The sequence below is a fragment of the Pseudophryne corroboree genome, chromosome 5 (genome assembly GCF_028390025.1).
Source record: "Pseudophryne corroboree isolate aPseCor3 chromosome 5, aPseCor3.hap2, whole genome shotgun sequence".
Classification (NCBI taxonomy): Eukaryota; Metazoa; Chordata; class Amphibia; order Anura; family Myobatrachidae; genus Pseudophryne; species Pseudophryne corroboree.
The window spans coordinates 529,216,049-529,239,005 of record NC_086448.1 but is presented as its reverse complement, the minus strand read 5'-3'; the positions used below and the strand labels follow the sequence as shown (position 1 = coordinate 529,239,005).

At 44.0% G+C, this 22,957-nt stretch overlaps 1 protein-coding gene across 9 annotated transcripts in view; it reads left to right on the top strand.

Moving 5' to 3' along the window:
* MAK (male germ cell associated kinase) overlaps positions 1-22,957 on the top strand; it is a 175,670-nt gene that overhangs the window by 84,158 nt on the left and 68,555 nt on the right. For 8 of the 9 annotated variants that reach the window (XM_063923142.1, XM_063923144.1, XM_063923148.1 and 5 more), the window contains one exon: positions 7,357-7,478. In XM_063923142.1, coding sequence (XP_063779212.1) covers positions 7,357-7,478 — 122 coding nt within the window. Of the gene's footprint in view, positions 1-7,356; positions 7,479-22,957 lie in introns of those variants that run through there. The other variant, XM_063923150.1, reaches the window with a different exon arrangement.

Here is a 22,957-nt window from a genome sequence, read left to right as displayed (position 1 = left end):
TAATATGGTGGACAGAGTACCGTGGGGTAGCATATGCTGTTCCAGAGATACATTAGTGTAGCTAGAGAGACCTCTCACCCAGTCAAGGGCATATCTATAGTTAGCGGCTAGGGAGTAGTCTTCTGGGCACGGTAAGTTCACGCCACCCAACGTGGTCTGTTGCTTTAATTTAAAAAGGGCTGTGCGTGGACGCTTGTTTGTCCAAATGAAAGTATTAAGGGCCTTATTAATTGTTTGAACATCTCGTTTGGTCAGAAGAAATGGGAGCATTTGGATCGGATATAATAAACGGGGGAAGGAGATAATTTTGTACAAGTGGCATCTACCTAAATATGAGATTGGTAAGCTTTGCCAGCGTGTAAAATCTTCAATCATTTTATTAATGGCGCGTGTAAAGTTCAGTGTATATAGTTCGGCTAGGGTAGGTGAAAAGCGTAAGCCCAAGTAGGTTATAAAACCAGTCGCCCATTTAAAGGGAAACCCGGAACCCCAATTTCGTGTGGCTTTGGGGTCAAGAGCCAAAGCTTCTGTTTTATCAAAATTGATCAAAAAGCCCGATATCAAATGGAAATCATGGAGCGTGGCCAGTAAAGAAGGGAACGCCTTTATGGGATCATTAAAATATAATAATAGGTCATCAGCAAAGGCCGAAACTTTCACTGGTTTTGTGCCAATTTTTATTCCTTCCCAGGCAACATTTTGCATGCAAGTGCGTATCAGTGGGTCTAGAGCTAGGTTAAAAAGTAAGGGAGATAGAGGGCAACCCTGGCGCGTACCTCTATGTAAAGAGAAGGTCGGTGTGTTCAATCCATTAATAGTTAGATGAGCTTGTGGATTAGTGTAAAGCATACTGAAGACTTTAGTGAAACCCTCACCGAATTGTTGAGTGTGGAAAATTCTAAGTAGGTGCGTCCATGATACACGGTCAAACGCCTTGTCGGCATCACAGCTGACTACGAGTGCTTTAGATGTTATGGAGTCTTTGACACTATGTATTGCTGCTATCAAGGTTCGTACATTATGTTCTGACGTTCTAGTTTTAACAAACCCCGTTTGGGCAGGATGTAGAATACGTATTAGTATCGGTTGGAGGCGAGTGGCCAGTAATTTGGTGAATAGTTTTAGGTCTTGGTTGAGAAGGGATATGGGTCGGTAGGACTGGACATATGAAGGGTCTTTACCCGGTTTAGGGAATACTACTATTCTAGCTTCGGTGAATCTCGGGGGCGGAGGGGATCCGTTCAGCAGTGAATTAAACAATGTCAATAAATATGGCATTATGTGAGGAGCTAGCATTTTATAGTACACTGCCCCAAACCCATCCAGGCCTGGCGATTTCCCATTATGAAGTGACTTAATCAAGAACAGCAGCTCTGTGTCTGTTACGGGGCACGTTAATGATTCCCGTTCTTCCTCAGTTAATGTGGGCAAGTCAGCCCCACAAAGGGTATGAAATTTCTGGAAAAAGCTATCTAAAGGTGCCTCGTATAAGTTTGTATAGTATTGTAGGAAGGTGTTTGACATAATTTGTGTGTCCATAGTTGAGGAAGCTGGGTCGGTGTGTAAGTTAGTTATGCGAGAAGGGACAGTAGATGATCTCACTAAGTTGGCCAATAGTTTACCCGACTTATTACCCCCTCGGAAGAATTTATTCCGTTGGACATCATAGGAGAAACTAGCTCGCTCGGTGCAAAGAGCGTCATAAAGATGTTTCGCATCAGTGTATTTTTGTCTGTTGTCTGGGGAATCATGTAATGTCATTTCATTATACGCTGCAGTTAAAGCCTTGCTCAGATCACACAACTGGGTATTCAATTGTTTGCGTTTTCTGGAAACGTATTCTAATATTTGTCCACGGACAACTGGTTTAGAAGCCGACCAAAACAAATTAATGTCGTTCTCATGAATCTTATTATCCTCAGTATAGTTGAGGAAGGCTCTAGTAAGAAATTGATTAAAGTCCTCGGAAGTTTCCAGATAAGCGGGGAAACGCCAATTATAGGATCTAGGCAAGGGGGTATCTAGGGTGATTGACATCCAAATCGGGGCATGATCTGAGAGTGAGATTGGTTCAATTTTAGCATCCACTATATGATGCAAAAGAGAATCAGTGATTAGCCAATAGTCTAATCTAGAGGAGGAATGGTGTGGGTGGGAGTAGAAGGTATATTCGCGAGCGTCTGGGTTGCGAATTCTCCAAGGGTCAAACAGTTGTAAAGAAGAGGTGAGTAGTGTGAGTGAGGGTGGAGTGGTAATTGCAGGTGTACCGGACACAGATGTTTTATCAAGACCAGCTGACTGTACACAATTAAAGTCTCCTCCCATGATCATTTCTCCCTCTGCCCAACCTTGCAAATTCTTGTAGATATCGGAGAAAAAAGATGCGTTGGGACCATTAGGGGCATATATATATTGGCTACCGTATAGAGCGTATTTAATATTTTAATTTTCAAGAACAGGAATCTACCCTCTTGGTCGACCAAACTATCTAATACAGTGGCAGGGAGTGATCTATTGAGAATAGTTAGGACGCCTCTGCGTTTGGATGTGAAGGAGGCTGTTCTATACTCTCCCACCCACGTATCTCGTAGTACATTAGGATCTGAAATCCGCCAATGAGTTTCCTGCAGTAACACTATATCAGGCTTTAGTCGTTTCAAGTAGGTAAGGACCTTTTTCCGTTTAATGGGAGTATTAAGCCCATCTACGTTCCAGGACACTAACCGAAATCGTGACTGCACTATTGTGGGAGTATCATGGTTCAACGGCATTCATCCGATACCAACCCTAGGCCAACATCGGGGAACAATATACCATAACCGTCGATCCCAGTCCGTCCCAGCGAGCGGACCGTTATGGATCAATGATGAGAAATGATAAATGTAAAACATCAGATACATTCCTATCGTTATACGTAAACTATGTGTGTGTACAGTATCAACTTTATGAACCAAGTTACAGAACCATTTTAACATTTTGCGAACCCATATGGGCGCCCTATTAAACAATGTCAACCTCCAAATGGAGATCAATAAGACATTTGAGGAGGGTATCCTCCAACCTGGTAACCAGGGACACCATATTCCAAAACAGCATGACAAAAGATGAGAAAAGAGGGTGAGGGGAAAGGAAGATAACAAGAAAAGGAGTATCAGAGACAATTGCAAGGGGAAAAGGATGTACATATAGAAAAATAGAAGAACATAACCAATATGGTACTGTCGCATCGTAGCTCTCTTCAAGCTCCGGCCGCGACAGCAAGCCATCTCCACAGTGCAGAGATACATTCTATTCAGCTTATCGAACAAAAAAGTATTATTTGACTTAAACATGGATGGGTTAATCAAAGGTGGCGGTCAACCCACTTAAAAAGGATATATAGAGTCAATCAGCATCATCTGTACCCGATAGAAGAGCTGTATCCAAAGAGTTCACGAAATTTCTGGCCTCTTGTGCGGTTTCAAAAAAATGGGTTTTTCCACCATAGGTGATTCTCAGCTTGGCTGGATACAACAGCGCAAATCTGTGGCCCATCTCGAAGAGACGTTTGCAAACCGGTGAGAATTCTCGTCTTCTTGCAGCAACCAGATATGAGAAGTCCTGAAACAATAGAATCCTGGAGTCCTGGTATCGAAGATCTGTGTACTTCCTATAGGCCTCCAGCAAACGGACTTTATCGGCATAGTTGAGAATTCTCATGATGACCGGCCTGGGTCTATCTCTGCCGGACTGACGATCAGGACCAATCCGATGGACACGTTCCACTAGGATGGAACCCGTGGCAGGGACACATCCCAGCTCTCTAGGCAACCACTGGGAGACCAGGACCATGAGTTCGGAGAATTTCACAGATTCCGGCAAGCCCACCAGACGTACATTATTTCTTCTATTCCGATTTTCCAAATCTTCTAATTTGTCTTGCAGAGACACCATCAGCTTGTCGTGTTCTATCTGGGTTGTTTTAGCTGCTGATAAATCATCCTCTAGATCAGAAATTCGTTGCTCTGCCTCGGAGATACGTTGATCATGGGCTGTGAGTTGTGCAAGCGCTGAATCCAGAGAGGTTTTTAGGGGTGCTAGTTTTTGATCTAGCAGAGATGAGAGTATATTCGTAATTTCACTCGTGGTGCAGGATTTGGATGGTTCCATAATTGGTGCGGGTTGGGGTTGCCCCCTAGGACTAGAGCCTTGACTATACGTCGGGGAAACAGGGGCACTGCTAGCGGGATTTTCACAATTTTTGCCTTTACCCGACTGAGCACCCCGTGGGTTACGTAATGATTTAGACATGAATTTGTCCATAGCAATAACAGACTCACTCCAATCCGCGTATGCTTTCCCTGTGCGTTCCCCTTTTCTCCTCTTTTTTTTTTTTTTTCCTCCTCTCCCCTTTTTTTCTTTCCTCATCCTTTTTTTTTTTTTGATGTATGAGGGTATGGGGATGTATAGTATCCGAGGGGGGCAGATTTATTCAGTTGCTGGTGCTTTAGTAGCTGGCTAACCAGCATACAAACAAATAAATAAAGCCCCAGGGTGAGAGGCCCTCCAGTGGGTGAGTTAACGGCCAGCGCACCCCCAAATCAGGATACCGCCCTTATGATCGCCCTCCCCCGCTGGGGCCCCTCAGGTTGCAGATCTGGAAAGTGTACTCACATACACACCTGGGCCCAGCGGGAGAGATGTAGCAGAGACGCAGCAGCAGGGAGCCGCGGACGCACAGCTAGTATAGCCGTCAGTCGTCCCGCGGCCTCGTCCCGCGTCAGAAGCTTCCAGCGTCCCCGGGCAGCAGAGGCAGGCAGCGGGTGGCGAGGTGGGTCTCCCAGCTGCGGCCAGCGGCAGCGCGGGTGTCTGATTTCCCAGAGAGGTTCACGGCCTGGTCCGGAAGTCCACCACCGGTACGGGGATTAAATCGAGGCCCCGGCTTGTGGATGTCCCCTAGGCCGCAATCCGCGGGAGTAGTTATAACCACTCCCCGATTCCGCGGCTTGGACAGGGGTGTTGCAGGGGGGATAAGGGAGACAGGAGGGCTGCTAAGGGTTGCAATGGAGCCCAGAGGTGGGCTATTTGAAGGTATAAGGGCCCCGTTATGCAGGAGCTCTTGTGAAGAGTGTCTGTCTCCTTCAGCAGCCAGGCCACACCTCTGCCTGTATTTTTAAAGCTTAAATTATAACCAAGTTGGTTTTGCTTTTTAAATGATTGCTACTTTAAATATATGGGCAGACTATCTGGCATTGCCCCCATAGAAAGGTTAGTGACTGGCACCAATGTAATGGTAGAAATTACCAAAATAAAAAAATAGGGTCTTCCCAGCAACACCACTGAATTTCTATAGCAATAAGTTATTTCTCCAGCTCTAAATAGAACATTTTGAAACCACAATATAATTTTCTAATATCTTTGTTGGGCAATCCTCTTCTCTCAATAATGGGCTAATTTAACATAACAAGTGGTTTTATTAAAAATAAAAAATTATATATAATAATATATATATAATATCGTAGTGTCCTGGAGATATATTAATTCCTAGAATGTACACACAATTCAATTTACTTCACAAATCACAGAGTAAAGAAATAAAATAGCATAATACAGAATCATAAAAAGTAGTATAGATGTATATATAAAAACCATTAGGAACAGACAATAAAAATAATGCATAAAATAAAATGAAAAAAGTCTGCTTTTGTAGTTGCAATGCAATTCTCAGTCAGGTTATTACATAATCCCCATTGTTGCCAATTAACAATAAACCAGTAACTATATATCTTGGCAAAACCATGTAGCACGGCAGATGGGGCAAATTCGAGAGAGGTGTGTCCAAACTCAAATCTAAATTGCAGTGCAAAAATGAAGCTTCCAGCATTCGTAGGCTGCATGCAAAAACAGCCGATGTTTACCCTGCATTCAAAAATAAATAAATGTTTTTAGCAACCCTTACATTGCAACATGGTTTGTCCAGGTAAAAAGTTACTTGGTGTTTTTTGCTTTACACCCAATAGTAAAAGTGCTTGCTTAACACAATAAATTATTCCATGAATTGATGATTATCCCCATTGCCCTTTTTTATATTTTACTCTTATGGGCCCTACACACTGGCAGATAACACTGAAAGATATGAACGATCTCGTTCATTAATGAACGAGATACCATTCATATTTTTGAGTGTGGAGGCACCAACGATGAACGATGCGCGGCCCCGCGCTCGTTCATCGCTGGTGCCCCGTCGCTTGTTGGGGCACTTAATTCCCTCAGATGATATGCCAAAAGTCATACATGCATTTGTATCATCTCGTTTAGACTACTGTAATGCCCTCTACCTTGGTCTACCAGCAAACGAATTGCAGCGCTTACAGCTGGTGCAAAACACAGCTGCCAGGCTATTAACCAACCAGCCCCGTTCTAGCCACATAACACCCATCCTCTACTCCCTTCACTGGCTGCCTGTACGATGGCGAATCATCTTCAAGATTGGCTTATTGAGTTTCAAAGCATTACATGACCAAGGCCCAAGGTACCTGAAACAGCTTCTGACCCCATACTGCCCCACTCGATTACTGCGATCTGTAGATGAAGGACTTTTAGCAGTACCTAGAATCTACCGTAACTCATCTGGCGGTCGAGCGTTTAGTCATGCGGCTCCGACTCTATGGAACTCACTTCCCCGCACAGTGCGAGAGGCCCCAACTATAGAATCCTTCAAAAGTAGACTCAAGACTTTTCTGTTTACTCAAGCATTTCCATAATGTCCCTTTTAGGATCTTCATGCTTCTGTATTTTATGAAAATGTACTTCATTATTTTCTGTACTATATTATGCTATGTATCTGTTAAGCGCCTTGAGTCCTATTGGAGAAAGAGCGCTATATAAATAAAATTATTATTATTATTATTATTATTATTTATTAGCCATCTGTAGCTTTGTAATTTCCTAGCTATAAAATAAAGCTAATTTTCAGCTTGTATATGGAGATTTTTTGCATTGAATTATCTAGCCATGCTAGTATGTCAATATTTGGGCTTTCATCTAGTGTATGGCATTTCATTTAACGTCTATGCAAAATATTTTATGCTTGGGATAACGCCAATTTAATCACAAATAAAATCTCCAGCATTTAGATGATACAGTCCATATTTCACTGTACACACCTCAAAATGCATGTCTCTGTCTTAATATGTTCTTTAAAGAAACAATATTTGAAATAAATTATGGGGATAACGAAGAAAAACTGTTCCCCTGTTTTCTAATATACAGGACAAATGCAGCTAAAAATAGATTGTGTTTGAGACTTCCAGTCCCCACTTTGACTTTAGAAATTGGTTTGCTAGTATTTAATAAATTTTTCTTTTATTTTTGCAGTCTTTGAAAAAACTTAATCATGCTAATGTGGTGAAATTAAAGGAAGTGATCCGAGAGAATGACCAGCTCTATTTTGTGTTTGAATATATGAAAGAAAATCTTTACCAATTAATGAAAGACAGGTATGATCTTACGTCGAAGCAGTGTTATTTAAGACTGTGGAGGTAATTGATTTACCAAAATGCGACTAGGAAGTACCCCATGCAAGGCTATCAGCATGCAGCTTTCACTAACTGCATTCAAATTAGACAGTACAAAACCAAAACACATCAGATGTTATGCTCTACAATACGTTTTTACTATTTTCTCTTCATTTTGTTCATTTTGATGGTGAGTTGCTCCACTGTAGCTTGTCGGTCGGTCCTCTCGCGCCTTCCTAGGCGATGTTCACCTCTCACATTAATGGCACGTGGTGCTCCGCAGTTTCCATGTTGGTTATTCGCAATGGTGCCATTTGTCCACTCACAATACACCTTCACCACAGCAGCACGCGTACAGTCACAAACTGCGCTGTTTCAGAAATACTGCCACCCTTGGCCCGAAAGCCGATAATCATCCCTTTTTGCAACTGTGATAAATCGCCCCTTTTACCAATGACAGCAACAAGTAATATGTTTGCAGACGGCCTATCGCACACCTTATATACCCACCAAACCAGTGCACGACACGTAACGTACTTCATTGGCTACGCTCTGACAATGTTAAATGTAGGAGGTGGTCCTAATAATGTGACTTGACCGTGAAGCTGTTTATTAAGGTCTGATATGTTCATGTATTGCTTTCTTTACTAAAGAAGTATTGTATCCAGGTTATGTAAAGTCATCTAGAAATATTTCAGTAATATAAATTTATACTGAAATAATATTCACCCCAAATCTTGAGGTACTCTGTGTAATCTTTAACAGACTTCAATACAACAGAACACCTATTATATATATATATATATATATATATATATATATATAATTCCTAGTACTATCTTATGGAAATGACAACTATTCTTTCATGTCTTTTCTTTTAAATAAAATTTACATAAACCTTAAGATAACGTGAAATTTTTCACATTACTAACTGAGCCCACTAACCTAATGATGGCAAACTTCCTTGCATACGTGAATAATGCTTGGATACATGAGCTGCATGTCTACTTAGGTTTCAGGCTCCAGTTTAAATTCATCTCCTGATCTAGAACACAAATTGTCAAACTTCCAGGGTTGTTTTAGAGTGCTGCAATTTTTTTTTTTAAAGAGCATAGCATGGTATTTTGAAGCTCTTAAAGTAACACACAGAAGTGACTTCTCTGTCTGACACCAACTGCTTCAGAGAACTTCAACTTTGATAAGACAACACACTGTTCTCACAACTGAAGCGTTTTAAGTGGGACATAGAAACTGAGGGTTCCTGCCGCATCATTGCAGAAGCTTCAGAAAGCTGCGCTTTTCTGGCTGGAAAACTGTGCTGTAAAATGCCTGAGTCATTATTCTGAGGGGCAGATGTATTAAGCCTGGAGAAGTGATAAAGCAGCGATAAGTGGAAGGTGATAGCGCACCAACCAATCAGCTCCTAACTGTCATTTTTCAAACCGTATTGACAAGTGTCAATCACTTCCTGTTTAAAAGTCTAAACAAATCATGAATAAACATACTGTGTGATACCCCTTTTCCACTAGCTAAATTTACCCGTGTTTTTGCACGAGGGTGCGCATCAACACAGGTTTTTATTAAGTGGAAACGGCTCAACACGGGTTGAGTGATCCTGGAATCCTACCCTGGTAGCTACCTGGGTTTAACACTGTAACGACTCGGGTAATTCTGCAGTGGAGGCGGTCATTACCCGTGTTTCAGAACCAAGTAACGAGTGACATCAATAGGCTTTTACAGAGCTTACCCAGGTTAAGTGGAAACCGGTCCGACACGGGTTATTCCCAGGTCGGATCTGTTTCCACTTAACCTGGGTAAGCTCTGTGGAAACGGCGGGGCCGACACGGGTTGTAGCCGGGTTAAACATCCCGCATCGGACCCGGTACTCAGGTGGAAAAGGGGTATAAATGTATGCTAAATCCTAAATCCAGTACTAGGGCTAGGTTGTATGCACCAGACAAGAAGATACAATTATAAAGTGCCTCCATCAATAAAAAAAAATCCACAAGTTAAAAACTTTAGTTCCTATGGAGAGCAAAATAAGCTGATCCTCTACCACAATGTCTCCCAAGCTGGGTACTCGAGGCTTACTAACAGTCCAGGTTTTAGAGCTATCCATGCTTGAGCTTGGCTTTCCTTTTAATCCTGGACTGTTAGTGTGCTTTAAGATTTACCTGCAGTTCTTTGTGACTATAGAGAAATGGTTGTCATAATTGTCTCTGTTACAGCATCTGTTCTCAGCCCATTCTGAAGAGATTTTCCCTTGTCAAACCTGCCTCGTGCAAGCATATAAAAATCTGTCTCAAAGGACAAGCCTATCACAGTTAAAGGAAATTAAGGCATTTGTTTCTGTTTAGTAATATTTCTTGTCCTTCCATCTGGAGAACACTTCTAGACAATGAAGTGTAGTGAAGGTTGAGGGTCTAGCTCTAAATATGCTAACTTTTTGTTGTATATAAGCTCCTCTCCTCCATACCCTCCCTCAGTTTTTTTATTAAATGCTAATGGAGTAGGTCATGCTAGGTTAGCTAGTATTTTGTATACTTATTTGTACCTGCACCTTTTTTTTTACCACTCCTTAAATATAGCAGCAGCGGAGGTCGGGCTTAGGAATTGAGGGGTTGCCGGCAGTCTTCTTAGGCGGCCGGCAGTGTTTGTGTCATAGTGCTGGCTCCATCTATGCCTCACTGAACAGTTCAGTGAGGCATAGATGGAACCAGCATTAGGAGGGCATGCTGGGTCCTGTGGTGCCATTTGGAGGATACAGGGGTGCCTCCAGGTAAGCTAGCTCTCAATCTGGATATGTTTTGTATGTGCCATTATCATGTGGCCGTACATTAAGCAATTGTATGACCCATAGTGGATATTATTATTATTATTATTATTATTATTATGCTGTGTGTAAGTTTGGGGAGTGGTACCCCCCAGGTCTGGTGTGACTGGGCTACCTTGGGGTAGCACGCCATATTATTTATTTAGCACTTATGTAACACTCCTATTTTTCCACTGATATTACTCTTTTGAGTATTTTATTAACACCCTTATTTTTGTAGCACTTTCTAACCCATAGCTTCTGCTTCTTTCTTAACACACTTTAGTATCTCAATGGTGTGCTGCCCTAGGGTGGTCGGGCCTGAGCCGACTTTGTGGGGTCCAAGCCCTGGACTTATGCTTGGTTAGGGACCTCCAGTAATAGAGCAGCCGTGAAGTAGCCTGGAGGCTTATCATATCTTTTGCAAAACATATGTAACGAAGAGCTCTAAATTTTCTATTATTACATAGTATATAGTTCTTCTTACTAACAGCCAGCAGAGTGCGTGGGAAAAATCCCTTGGGTTTGAAAAATGAAAGGAGCTGATTGGTTAGTACTTTATCAAGGTGCAATTTAAAATTTGGAAATGTTCCTGTGCTGTCTCTCCACATGTTTCCATAAAGTTAATGGCTGTCCGCACTCGGATTAGTGGAAAGCTCCAGCCATCCATCAATCAGCATGCTGACAGCCATTTGCTGTCTGGTTGCAGACTGGAAGGCAGGTAGAGGATGCTACCTGGCCAATCTTTGTGTAATTAACGATCATCGTTCTCTGCCTGCCTCCCAAGGAGCTCTGTAAGCACCAGCCCGGGTGGCATCTGCCAACCACCCTAGTATGCCCCTGCTCGAAGGCCTCTAGATTGGGCAGCTGCCCAGTGTGGCCATATGTTAAGAGAGCCCTGATAGGTATCCCATAGAGCCTTGGGATCTAAATCTTATGCTTTCAGCGCTTCAGTTACCACCCTTTGAACATTTGCAGAAGTTGGACCTGAAATGGATAACTTGGAAGTTTTCTTTTAGCTCTATCCTCAGCTAGAATAGTGTCAGGATTAGGAGCTTTATCTTGTAGACCTACATGTCTGATAATCTATAAAGATAGGACAGTATTACATCCACTACCTTCTTTACAACCTCAAGACATGCTGGCATTTCATCTTAATCAGGAAATAGTTATATCTACTTTTGCTATATCAAGACAATGGATTACGGTTGGTTTTCTCTGTTAAATTGTTAGCACTCTAACAACATCTATCTGAGGAGAACAACCAGTATAAAAAAACTGATAGGTTACTTATTCTTTATGACACCAAAATAAAGGGTGGGCAGAATCCAAGCAGACTAAAGCCAGATGGATTAGAGCCACAGTTCGGCTGGCATAGAAGGGGACTGAACGACCTTTCCCAGCAAGGATCTCTTCATTCCACTCGCTCAGTTGGAACTTCGTGCGGCACGGCATGGAGCTTCCGCTGAGCAGCACGATGGTCCTCAGTTATATATTTAGCTAATTTTACAGATTTCATGACTTTACATCCACAGATGCTACAATCCCTCCCTTATTTGGGGTTAGCGTTTGAAAAGGATGCATTCCTGTCCTTATTTTTCTTCAACATATCCATGGGTTTATTTAAGTTGAAACTGAGGAAGGGTTTGAAGGGGAGTAGTTGATATACAGGTTGAGTATCACTTATCCAAAATGCTTGGGACCAGAAGTATTTTGGATATCGGATTTTTCCGTATTTTGGAATAATTGCATACAATAATGAGATATCATGGCAATGGGACATAAATCTAAGCACAGAATACATTTATGTTTTATATGCACCTTATACACCCAGCCTGAAGGTCATTTTAGCCAATATTTTTTATAACTTCGTGCATTAAACAAAGTGTGTCTACATTCACACAATTCATTTATGTTTCATGTACACCTTATACACACAGCCTGAAGGTCATTTAATACAATATTATTAATAACTTTGTGTATGAAACAAAGTTTGTGTAGACTGAGCCATCAGAAAACAAAAGTTTCACTATCTCACTCTCGCTCAAAAAAGTCCGTATTTCGGAATATTCCGTATTTCGGATATTTGGATATGGGATACTCAACCTGTACTACAAAAGTTAATCTATTATGTACCCGCTCCTCAACCCTCACTATACCCCTTGATCTTGAAGTGTCTCCCAGATGGTCTTGGAGAAATGGACTTAACCGTAAGAACCAAAAATCATACTTTAGCTTTTTCATGTATTGTAGTTATTTTGATTTGTCTTCATTAAGTAAGTAAAATGCTATTTAAGTTCACATTTCACACTCTTCTTCCCCAAATAGTAATACCATAATTCTGACATATTTAGAACCTATTGGCTCCGGAGATACTGTACCTCCACTTGCATAGCCTCCAGGCTTGCAGGAAAAACAATTAAGCGTTCTCCTTATATTAAACATACACTATATTTCATAATTGCAAAGGATTCATTGTAGAATAATAGACATTATTGAAAAATAAATATCTACACTGCGGCTTTTACATTGGGCCACTAATGAACATGGATAGAAAAAAAAAATCCTCTTTTATGGCGTCAAGTAGATTGTAACGCATTTTGCACTATGGCATATGCTTAAAGAGTATTGACATGTGTATGTTCATTAGCCTGTGTCTGCAGATACATTCACATAGAGCTGAGGACTTACAGTGTTAGTAAATAGGACAATTGCATTACATTATTCATATGCTATGTAATATATTGAAGTGTTATTTATAACGCATGGGTGAAATGCATCCAGGCATAAAATGTATGCAAGTCACAGATAAGCACAAAGTTTGATTTGGATACATTTTGATGCTGTAAGAAAAAGCATATGTGTACAACACAGAATATGATTTATGACCATCTCTGCAGGAGTTTGGAAGCGTGAATTTGCACCTTAAAAATCACACACGTTGCAACTTATTTCCATGAAGTGTGCCTTCGTGATTCTCATCAATTCTAAACAGCAATTTGTGAGGATTGCGGCATTGTACCTTGTTTAATTCTACTGGGCATGACCTGTACATGAAGAAAAAAAAACTGAATTCCCCAAAAATTGCAAATAAGATAGCCAAACAGTAATAGAAGGCATGTACATAAAAGGTTTCAAATGGCTGATCTCTACATATTTTAAAAATCCAGCAAGCCTTTTTCAGCAGGCTAAATCTTTCCACTACTTTGGAGTACACATAAATATCTGTCAGTGTTTTTATACAAGTTTGAGAGATTATGGGAAAAAAATAGGATTTTAATACCTACTGGTAAATCCTTTTCTCTTAGTCTGTAGAGGATGCTGGGGACTCCAAAAGGACCATGGGGTATAGACGGGATCCGCAAGAGAAATGGGCACACTATAAGACTTTGAATGGGTGTGAACTGGCTCCTCCCTCTATGACCCTCCTCCAGACTTCAGTTAGAAAACTGTGCCCAGGGAGACCGACATTTCGAGGAAAGAATTTATTGTTTAAACACGGTGAGTGTCATACCAGCTCACACCTCGAACATGCCGTAGAACGTGGCTTCAATAGAACACCAGATGACGGCATGGAAAAAACATACAGCAATATGCTGACCGAAACTGTAACACAACCTGTGTGTAAACACGACCAATAATCACATACCGCATGCCATGGCATGAATAACAGCAGCAACAGACTTGACTGAAAAGAAACACCACATGAGTGTAACGACAACCAATAGCTGCAGATACAATACGCACTGGGACGGGCGCCCAGCATCCTCTACGGACTAAGAGAAAAGGATTTACCGGTAGGTATTAAAATCCTATTTTCTCATGCGTCCTCAAGGACCATGGGGTCTATACCAAAGCTCCAGACCGGGCGGGAGAGTGCGGACGACTCTGCAGCACCGATTGAGCAAACATGAGGTCCTCATCAGCCAGGGTATCAAACTTGTAGAACTTAGCAAAAGTGTTTGAACCCGACCAAGTAGCTGCTCGGCAAAGTTGAACCGCCGAGACTCCTCGGGCATCTGCCCCAAGAAGAGCCCACCTTCCCGGTAGAATGGGCCTTCACCGACTTCGGTACCGGCAATCCAGCCGTAGAATGAGCATGCCGAATCGTATAACAGATCCAGCGTGTAACAGTCTGCTTAGAAGCAGGGGCCCCACTATTGTTGGGAGCATACAGGATAAACAGAGCGTATGTTTCCCCAATCTGAGCCGTTCTGGCGACATAAATATTCAAAGCTCTGACTACATCGAGAGACTTCGAATCAGCCAAGGCTTAAGTAGCCCCAGGCACCACAATAGGCTGGTTCCTGTGAAATGCAGAAACCACTTTTGGCAGAAATTGTTGCCGAGTTCTCAATTCCGCTCTATCCACATGGAAGATCAAATAGGGGCTCTTGTGAGACAAAGCCGCCAATTCCGACACCCGCCTTGCGGACGCCAAGGCCAATAGCATGACCACTTTCCAAGTGACTCCAGTGTCGACGAGGTTGAGACATATACACAATCCACTAGGAACATCCGTTGCATGATCTCGGCAATGAAAAATGTGTTACACATTTCTGACATTAACCCAGATACCACAAAAAAGGGGTTTTATGTTTGGGGAGAAAAAGCAGACAGTGTTTTGTTCCCCCATCAGATGAGTGAATGAAGTGTGTGAAGAAGCGTGGGTTCTCCCGATAAGAAACTGGTAATTTCTAAAAAGTTACTGATGGCGTACCCTTTCCCGCCAGAGGATAGGTCACGTTGGGAGAATATCCCTTAGGGTGGATAAGGCGCTCACACGTTTGTCAAAAAAGGTGGCACTGCCGTCTTAGGATACGGCCACTTTGACGGAGCCTGCTGATAAAAAGCAGGAGGCTATCCTGAAGTCTGTATATACACACTCAGGTACTATACTGAGACCTGAAATTGCCTCAGCATGAATAGTGCTGCTGCAGCGTGGTCTATTACCCTGTCAGGACAGGGATACTATTTGCTAACCATAGTGCATATTAAAGACGTCGTCTTATATATGAGGGATGCACAGAGGGATATTTGCCGGCTGGCATCCAGAATTAATGCAATGTCCATTCTGCCAGGAGGGTATTAGGGACCGGCAGTGGACAGGCAATGCTGACTTTAGAAGGCACATGAAGATTCTGCCTTATAAGGGTGAGGAATTGTTTGGGGATGGTCTCTGGGACCTCGTATCCACAGCAACTGCTGGGAAGGAAAAAAAAATTTACCTCAAGTTTCCTCACAGCCTAAGAAAGCACCGTATTATAAGGTACTGTCCTTTCGGCTTCAGAAAAGCAAGCGGGTCAAAGGCACTTCCTTTCTGCACAGAGACAAGGGAAGAGGGAAAAAGCTGCACCAGACAGCCAGTTCCCAGGATCAAAAATCTTCCCCCGCTTCCTCTGAGTCCACCGCATGACGCGGGGGCTCCACAGGTGGAGCCAGGTGCGGTAGGGGCGCGTCTCGGGAACTTCAGCGACCAGTGGGCTCGCTCACAGGTGGCTCCCTGGGTTCTGCAAGTAGTATCACAGGGATACAAGCTGAAGTTCGAGGCGACTCCCCCTCGCCGTTACCTCAAATCAGCCTTGCCTGCTACCCTCGAGGAGAGGTAGTACTGGCGGCTATTCACAAGCTTTACTTCCAGCAGGTGAAAATCAAGGTACCCCTCCTTCTACAAGGCCGGGGTTACTATTCCACAATGTTTGTGGTACCGAAACCAGACGGGTCGGTGAGACCCATTCTAAAATTGAAATCCTTGAACACTTATATACGAAGGTTCAAGTTCAAAATGGAATCGCTCAGGGCGGTTACTGCAAGCCTGGACGAAGGGGATTACATGGTATCACTGGACATCAAGGATGCTTACCTGCATGTCCCCATTTACCCTCCTCACCAGGAGTACCTCAAAATTGTGGTACAGGACTGTCATTACCAATTCCAGACGTTGCCGTTGGTCTGTCCCCGGCACCGAGGGTATTTACCAAGGTAATGGTCGAAATGATGATAATCCTTCGAAAAAAGGGAGTTATAATTATCCCGTACTTGGACGATCTCCTTATAAAGGCGAGGTCCAGGGAGCAGTTGTTCGTCGGAGTAGCACTATCTCGGGAAGTGCTACAACAGCACGGCTGGATTCTGAATAGTCCAAAGTCGCAGCTGGTTCCTACGACGCGTCTACTGTTCCTGTGTATGGTTCTGGACACAGAACAGGAAAAAGGGTTTCTCCCGGAGGAGAAGGCCAAGGAGTTGTCATCTCTAGTCAGAGACCTCCTAATACAAATACAGGTGTCGGTGCATCAATGCACGCGAGTCCTGGGAGAGATGGTAGCTTCTTACGAAGAAATTCCATTCGGCAGGTTCCATGCAAGGATCTTCCAGTGGGATCTGTTGGACAAGTGGTCCGGGTCGCATCTTCAGATGCATTGGCTGATAACCCTGTCTCCAAGGGCCAGGGGGGTGTCGCTGTTGTGGTGGCTGCAGAGTGCTCATCTTCTAGAGGGCTGCAGATTCGGCATACAGGACTGGGTCCTGGTGACCACGGATGCCAGCCTTCGAGGCTGGGGGGCAGTCACACAGGGAAGAAACTTCCAGGGACTGTGGTCAAGTCACGAGACTTCCCTACACATAGATATTTTAGGACTAAGGGCCATTCACAATGCCCTAAGTCAGGCTAGACCCCTGCTTCAACACCAGCCGGTGCTGATCCAGTCAGACAACATCACGGCGGTCGCCCATGTAAACCAGCAGGGCGGCACAAGAAGCAGGATGGTGATGGCAGAAGCCACAAGGATTTTCCGATGGGCGGAAAATCATGTGTTAGCACTGTCAGCAGTGTTCATTCCCGGAGTGGACAACTGGGAAGCAGACTTTCTCAGCAAGCACGACCTCCACCCGGGAGAGTGGGGACTTCATCCAGAAGTCTTCAAAATGATTGTACACCATTGGGAAAGGCCACAGGTGGACATGACTGCGTCCCGCCTCAACAAAAAGCTAAAAAGATATTGCGCCAGGTCAAGGGACCCTCAGGCGATAGCTGTGGACGCTCTGGTAACACCGTGGGTGTACCAGTCGGTGTATGTGTTCCTTCCTTTGCCTCTCATACCCAAGGTACTGAGAATACTAAGAAGGAGAGGAGTAAGAACTATACTCGTGGTTCCGGATTGGCCAAGAAGAGCTTGGTACCCAGAACTTCAAAAAATGATCTCAGAGGACCCATGGCCTCTACCGCTCAGACAGGACCTGCTGCAGCAGGGGCTCTGCCTGTTCCAAGGCTTACCACGGCTGTGTTTGACGGCATGGCAGTTGAACACCGGATCCTAAAGGAAAAAGGCATTCCGGAGGAAGTCATTCCTACGCTGATTAAGGCTAGGAAAGATGTGATCGCAGAATATTATCACCGAATATGGCAAAAATATGTTGCTTAGTGTGAGGCCAGGAAGGCCCCAACGGAGGAATTTCCACTGGGTCGATTTCTGCACTTCCTACAATCAGGAGTGACTACGGGCCTAAAATTGGGTTCCATTAAGGTCCAGATTTCGGCTCTGTACATTTTCTTCCAAAAAAGAACTGGCTTCACTGCCTGAAGTTCAGACTTTTGTTAAGGGAGTGCTGCATATTCAGCCCCCGTTTGTGCCTCTAGTGGCACCGTGGGATCTCAACGTGGTGTTGGATTTCCTGAAGTCGCATTGGGTTGAGCCACTTAAATCCGTAGAGCTAAAATACCTCACGTGGAAAGTGGTCATGCTGTTGGCCTTGGGGTCGGCCAGGCGTGTATCAGAATTGGCGGCTTTGTCATGCAAAAGCCCTTATCTGATTTTCATATGGATGGGGCGGAATTGAGGACTCGTTCCCAATTCCTTCCTAAGGTGGTATCAGCTTTTCATGTGAACCAACCTATTGTGGTGCCTGCGGCTACGTGGGACTTGGAGGACTCCAAGTTACTGGACGTAGTCAGGGCCCTGAAACTATATGTTTCCAGGACGGCTGGAGTCAGGAAAACTGACTCGCTATTTATCCTGTATGCACCCAACAAGCTGGGTGCTCCTGCTTCAAAGCAGACTATTGCTCGCTGGATCTGTAGTACGATTCAACTTGCACATTCTGCGGCTGGACTGCCGCATCCTAAATCAGTGAAAGCCCATTCCACGAGGAAGGGGGCTCTTCTTGGGCGGCTGCCCGAGGGGTCTCGGCTTTACAACTTTGCCGAGCAGCTACTTGGTCGGGGTCAAACACATTTGCTAAATTCTACAAGTTTGACACCCTGGCTGAGGAGGACCTAGAGTTTGCCCATTCGGTGCTGCAGAGTCATCCGCACTCTCCCGCCCGTTTGGGAGCTTTGGTATAATCCCCATGGTCCTTACGGAGTCCCAGCATCCACTTAGGACGTCAGAGAAAATAAGATTTTACTCACCGGTAAATCTATTTCTCGTAGTCCGTAGTGGATGCTGGGCGCCCATCCCAAGTGCGGATTGTCTGCAATACTTGTATATAGTTATTGCCTAACAAAAGGGTTATTGTTATGAGCCATCTGTAGTGAGGCTCAGTTATATTTCATACTGTTAACTGGGTATAATATCACGAGTTATACGGTGTGATTGGTGTGGCTGGTATGAGTCTTACCCGGGATTCAAAATCCTTTTCCTATTGTGTCAGCTCTTCCGGGCACAGTATCCTAACTGAGGTCTGGAGGAGGATCATAGTGGGAGGAGCCAGTGCACACCAGGTAGTCCTAAAGCTTTCTTTAGTTGTGCCCAGTCTCCTGCGGAGCCGCTATTCCCCATGGTCCTTACGGAGTCCCAGCATCCACTACGGACTACGAGAAATAGATTTACTGGTGAGTAAAATCTTATTTTCGTAAAGGTTCCGACCAGTGTGACATAAGAAACTGCAACACCACGTTAAGGTCCCATGGTGCCACTGGGGGCACAAATGGAGGTTGGATCTGGAAAGGTGGCCAATTCTTTTTGAAAGAAAATTGATAAGGCCGAAATCTGCACTTTAATGGAGCCTAACTTTAGGCCTGCATCCACACCTGCTTGCAAAAAATGGAGAAGACGACCCAGCTGAAATTCTTCCGTAGGAGCCTTCTTGGATTCACACCAAGACACATACTTCCTCCAAATACGGTGGTAAAGCTTCGCCGTTACTTCTTTCCTAGCCTGAAGCAATGTTGGAATGACTTCACCTGCAATACCATTTCGGGCTAGGATATGGCGTTCAACCGCCAAGCCGTCAAACGCAGCCCCGGTAAGTCTTGATACACGCTCGGTCCTTGCTGTAACAGGTACTCTCGTAGAGGAAGAGGCCAGGGATCTTCTATGAGTAAGTCTTGAAGATCTGGATACCAAGCCCTCCTTGGCTAGACCAGGACAATGAGGATCGCCTGAACCTTTGTTTTTCTTATGTTTATCACCTTCGGAAAGAGTGAAAGTGGAGGGAACACATAGACTGACAAACACCCAAGTTGTCACGCGGGCGTCCACTGCTATAGCTTGAGTGTCCCTTGACCTGGAACAATATCCCTGAAGTTTCTTGTTGTGGCGAGACGCCATCATGTCTAATCGAGGAATTCCCCAAAGACTTGTCACTTCTGTGAAAACTTCTTGATGAAGACCCCACTCTCCTGGATGGATATCGTGTCTGCTGAGGAAGTCTATTTCTCCGTTGTCTTCACCCGGAACGACAACCTCTAATAGAGCGTTTACATGCCTTTCCACTCATCTAAAACTTTTGCGGCTTCTACCATTTCCGCTTTGCTCCTCGTTCCGCCCTAGCGGCTTACTTACGCCACTGCTGTTTAGTCATCCGACAGAATTAAGACGGGCAGAACACGAAGAATGCTTATTGCAGACAAGCTTCCAGGCTTGACCTTTCCCCCTGGAAAGACTGCTCCCCAGCCTCGGAGACTTGTATCCATGGACACCAGGATCTAATCCTGGATCCCGAACCTTCGTCCCTCTAGGAGGTGAGAACTGTGAAGCCACCACAGGAGATATATCCTGGTCCTGGAAAATAGGATTATTTTCCGGTGCATGTGCAGGTAAGACCCGGACCACATGTCCAACTGGTCCTGCAAAAACAACTCTGGCATTTGACCTGCTCACCGAATGGCCTCGTAGGCTGCAACCATCTTCTGCATCAACGGAACGTATCGACGGGTTTACACTGTTGCAAATCTGATCCGACTCTGGATAATCAGATCTCTTTCCACAGGAAAAAACAAACTCTTAACAGATCAGTATCTAATCTTATTCCCAACTCCGACCTCTGCGTCGTTGGGATCAACAGCGATTCTTTGTGTTGAAGAACTGTCAGAGAGAAACAACGAATTGTACCACTTGCTTCTTGACCTCGCCGTAGTCAGGAGAGCGTCCCAGTACAGAATAATAATGGCTCTTACTATAGAAGGAAAACCATCATACTGCCAACACTCCGGTGAAATGGCAATGACAATCCTGAATAGCGAAACCAGGTAAGCTTAATGCGGATGACACCGCATTTAAACCCTCTTTCTTCTTTTACAGGTTGGAAATCCCTGCCCTGAGAGATTCCATCTTGTAGTTCAATTTCTTGAGTAGAATCTTTTTTGGGATTGTTCTGACCGAGCTGTCCGGGCTCAGAAGCACGAAAAAGCTTGAATAACAGCTTCTTTTTTTTTTTTTTTTTGTGACAGGGACAGCAGGACAATGTCCTGATCCTGACCCAACTCTTGTATGACATTGCATACTACCTCTCCAGAGGAGAATCGGTAAGATCTATTTGAAAACTCAGTGAGGGGAATCATTTGGAAAACTCGAGTATGTCCCCCTTTGGACTCTATTCTTAACTCACTGTGTCAAGTCCATTCCAGGACTGACTGAAGAGTATTAGACGAGTTCCCACCGGTGTGGGCTCCAGCAAGATAGACCCAGCGACCTGCGGTGGATGTGGTAGAAACAGAGGACGATATCGGGTTCTGCGAAGTTGAAAAGGCTGCAGACCTCTTACCTTTTCACCTCCCTTTACCTACAAAGAAGGGGAATAAAAACTGTATCCAACCGGTCAAAATGACTGCATCCCACAAAAAATGCGTCACCAACCGTTGTGATGGAACATAGCACAAGAAGGTAGACTTACCAGTGATATCTGCCGAGATCAACTTAACCAAGTCATCCCCAAACCAGATTATCCCTTCATAGGGAAGATACTCCAGTATCTCGGAGCACTGCATACCTCTTGTAGTCGCACGGCAGCAAGCTGCAATGTTCTAGATAAGACCCAAGGAATATCCCATTTCTCCCCAGGGTAATTATATCGGATAACAAGGTTACCGACCATTTCTGAATACAAGCACTCCCCCATGCGTATGTAATGCAAATATCATCAAAGCATATAATTAAAATATCACTTAGCTTCCTGTATACGATCCTTTTGTGACAGGGCCCCGTGCAGACCAGGGGTTGACATTCACTTTATTCTATCCACGGCGGGAGAAGAATAAACACTCGGACTCCTCGTGAGGATTCGAGACCATCTTGTCACGGCTGACCTAGAGCTTCATCAACAGTGACCAGCACATGAGAAGGAATAACTTTACTTCAGCATTCATAATAAATTGTAATATAAATGTACACATTTAAATACATATATATATATATATATATATATATATATATATATATCTATATATCTATATATAGATATATCTGTCAGGAACATCAGGGTCCCTAGTGACATTAATGTGTTCTGAATGTGTATGAACATGTACTGAATGCCAATGTTGTGGATCTAATCAGGAAACATTATGGCCGACATAGAACATAGTATTCGTGTCGACAACAGGGAGTAGTAACTGGGCAAAATAACATTTTTGTGACCCCGAAGGGTCTGAGGGAAACATATACCTAATTTCACTAGGACGCCCCCACAAATACTATGACGTCTGTGCTCGAGCTACAGCTCAATGCAAACGTACCATACATATATATACATACAGGTATAGGTTTTTTTAAAAATTTTCACACCCAGTCATAATAGTTGGTGCCGACAGGGTCACCCACTTACGTCTGTGTCTCCCAAACAGTGTTTACTTTGGAAAAGCTTACAACTACTGACATGCCGACACTTAATCTCATGAATCAAGTACCATCTGGAGTCGGCAATGCCGACAGAGGGATTCCCATATCTGTTTGTGGTAGAGCACTCACACATGTCGACACACGTGTACTAAACGCCCACCAACATTGCTAAAATGGGCAGATCTCTGACAGGGAAAACACAGAAACTTAACTTTTACACACGCTCATTATATATACATATATATAGTGCTTCATGCTTGAACCCATATTGCACTAAATAACTGTGCCCCCCCCCCTCATTTTACACTGTTAGCTGTTTAACAGTCTTTTGGCGGGCCTAGCATCTCTGTGAGGAGAAAATGGCGCTGTATAGAGTTGTGAGGGCTAAGCCACGCCCCCTTCTCGGCGCGCTTCAGTCCCGTTATTTTTGCATATTTTTATACTGGCGGGGGTCAGTATACAGTGCCTATGCACTGTATATCACTTTGCCAGGTCATATCTAAGAGGTATATTGCTGCCCAGGGCGCCCCCCCTGCACCCTGCACCCTTGTAGTGCCGCTTGTGTGTGGGAGCAATGGCGCGCTGCGCGGTACCTC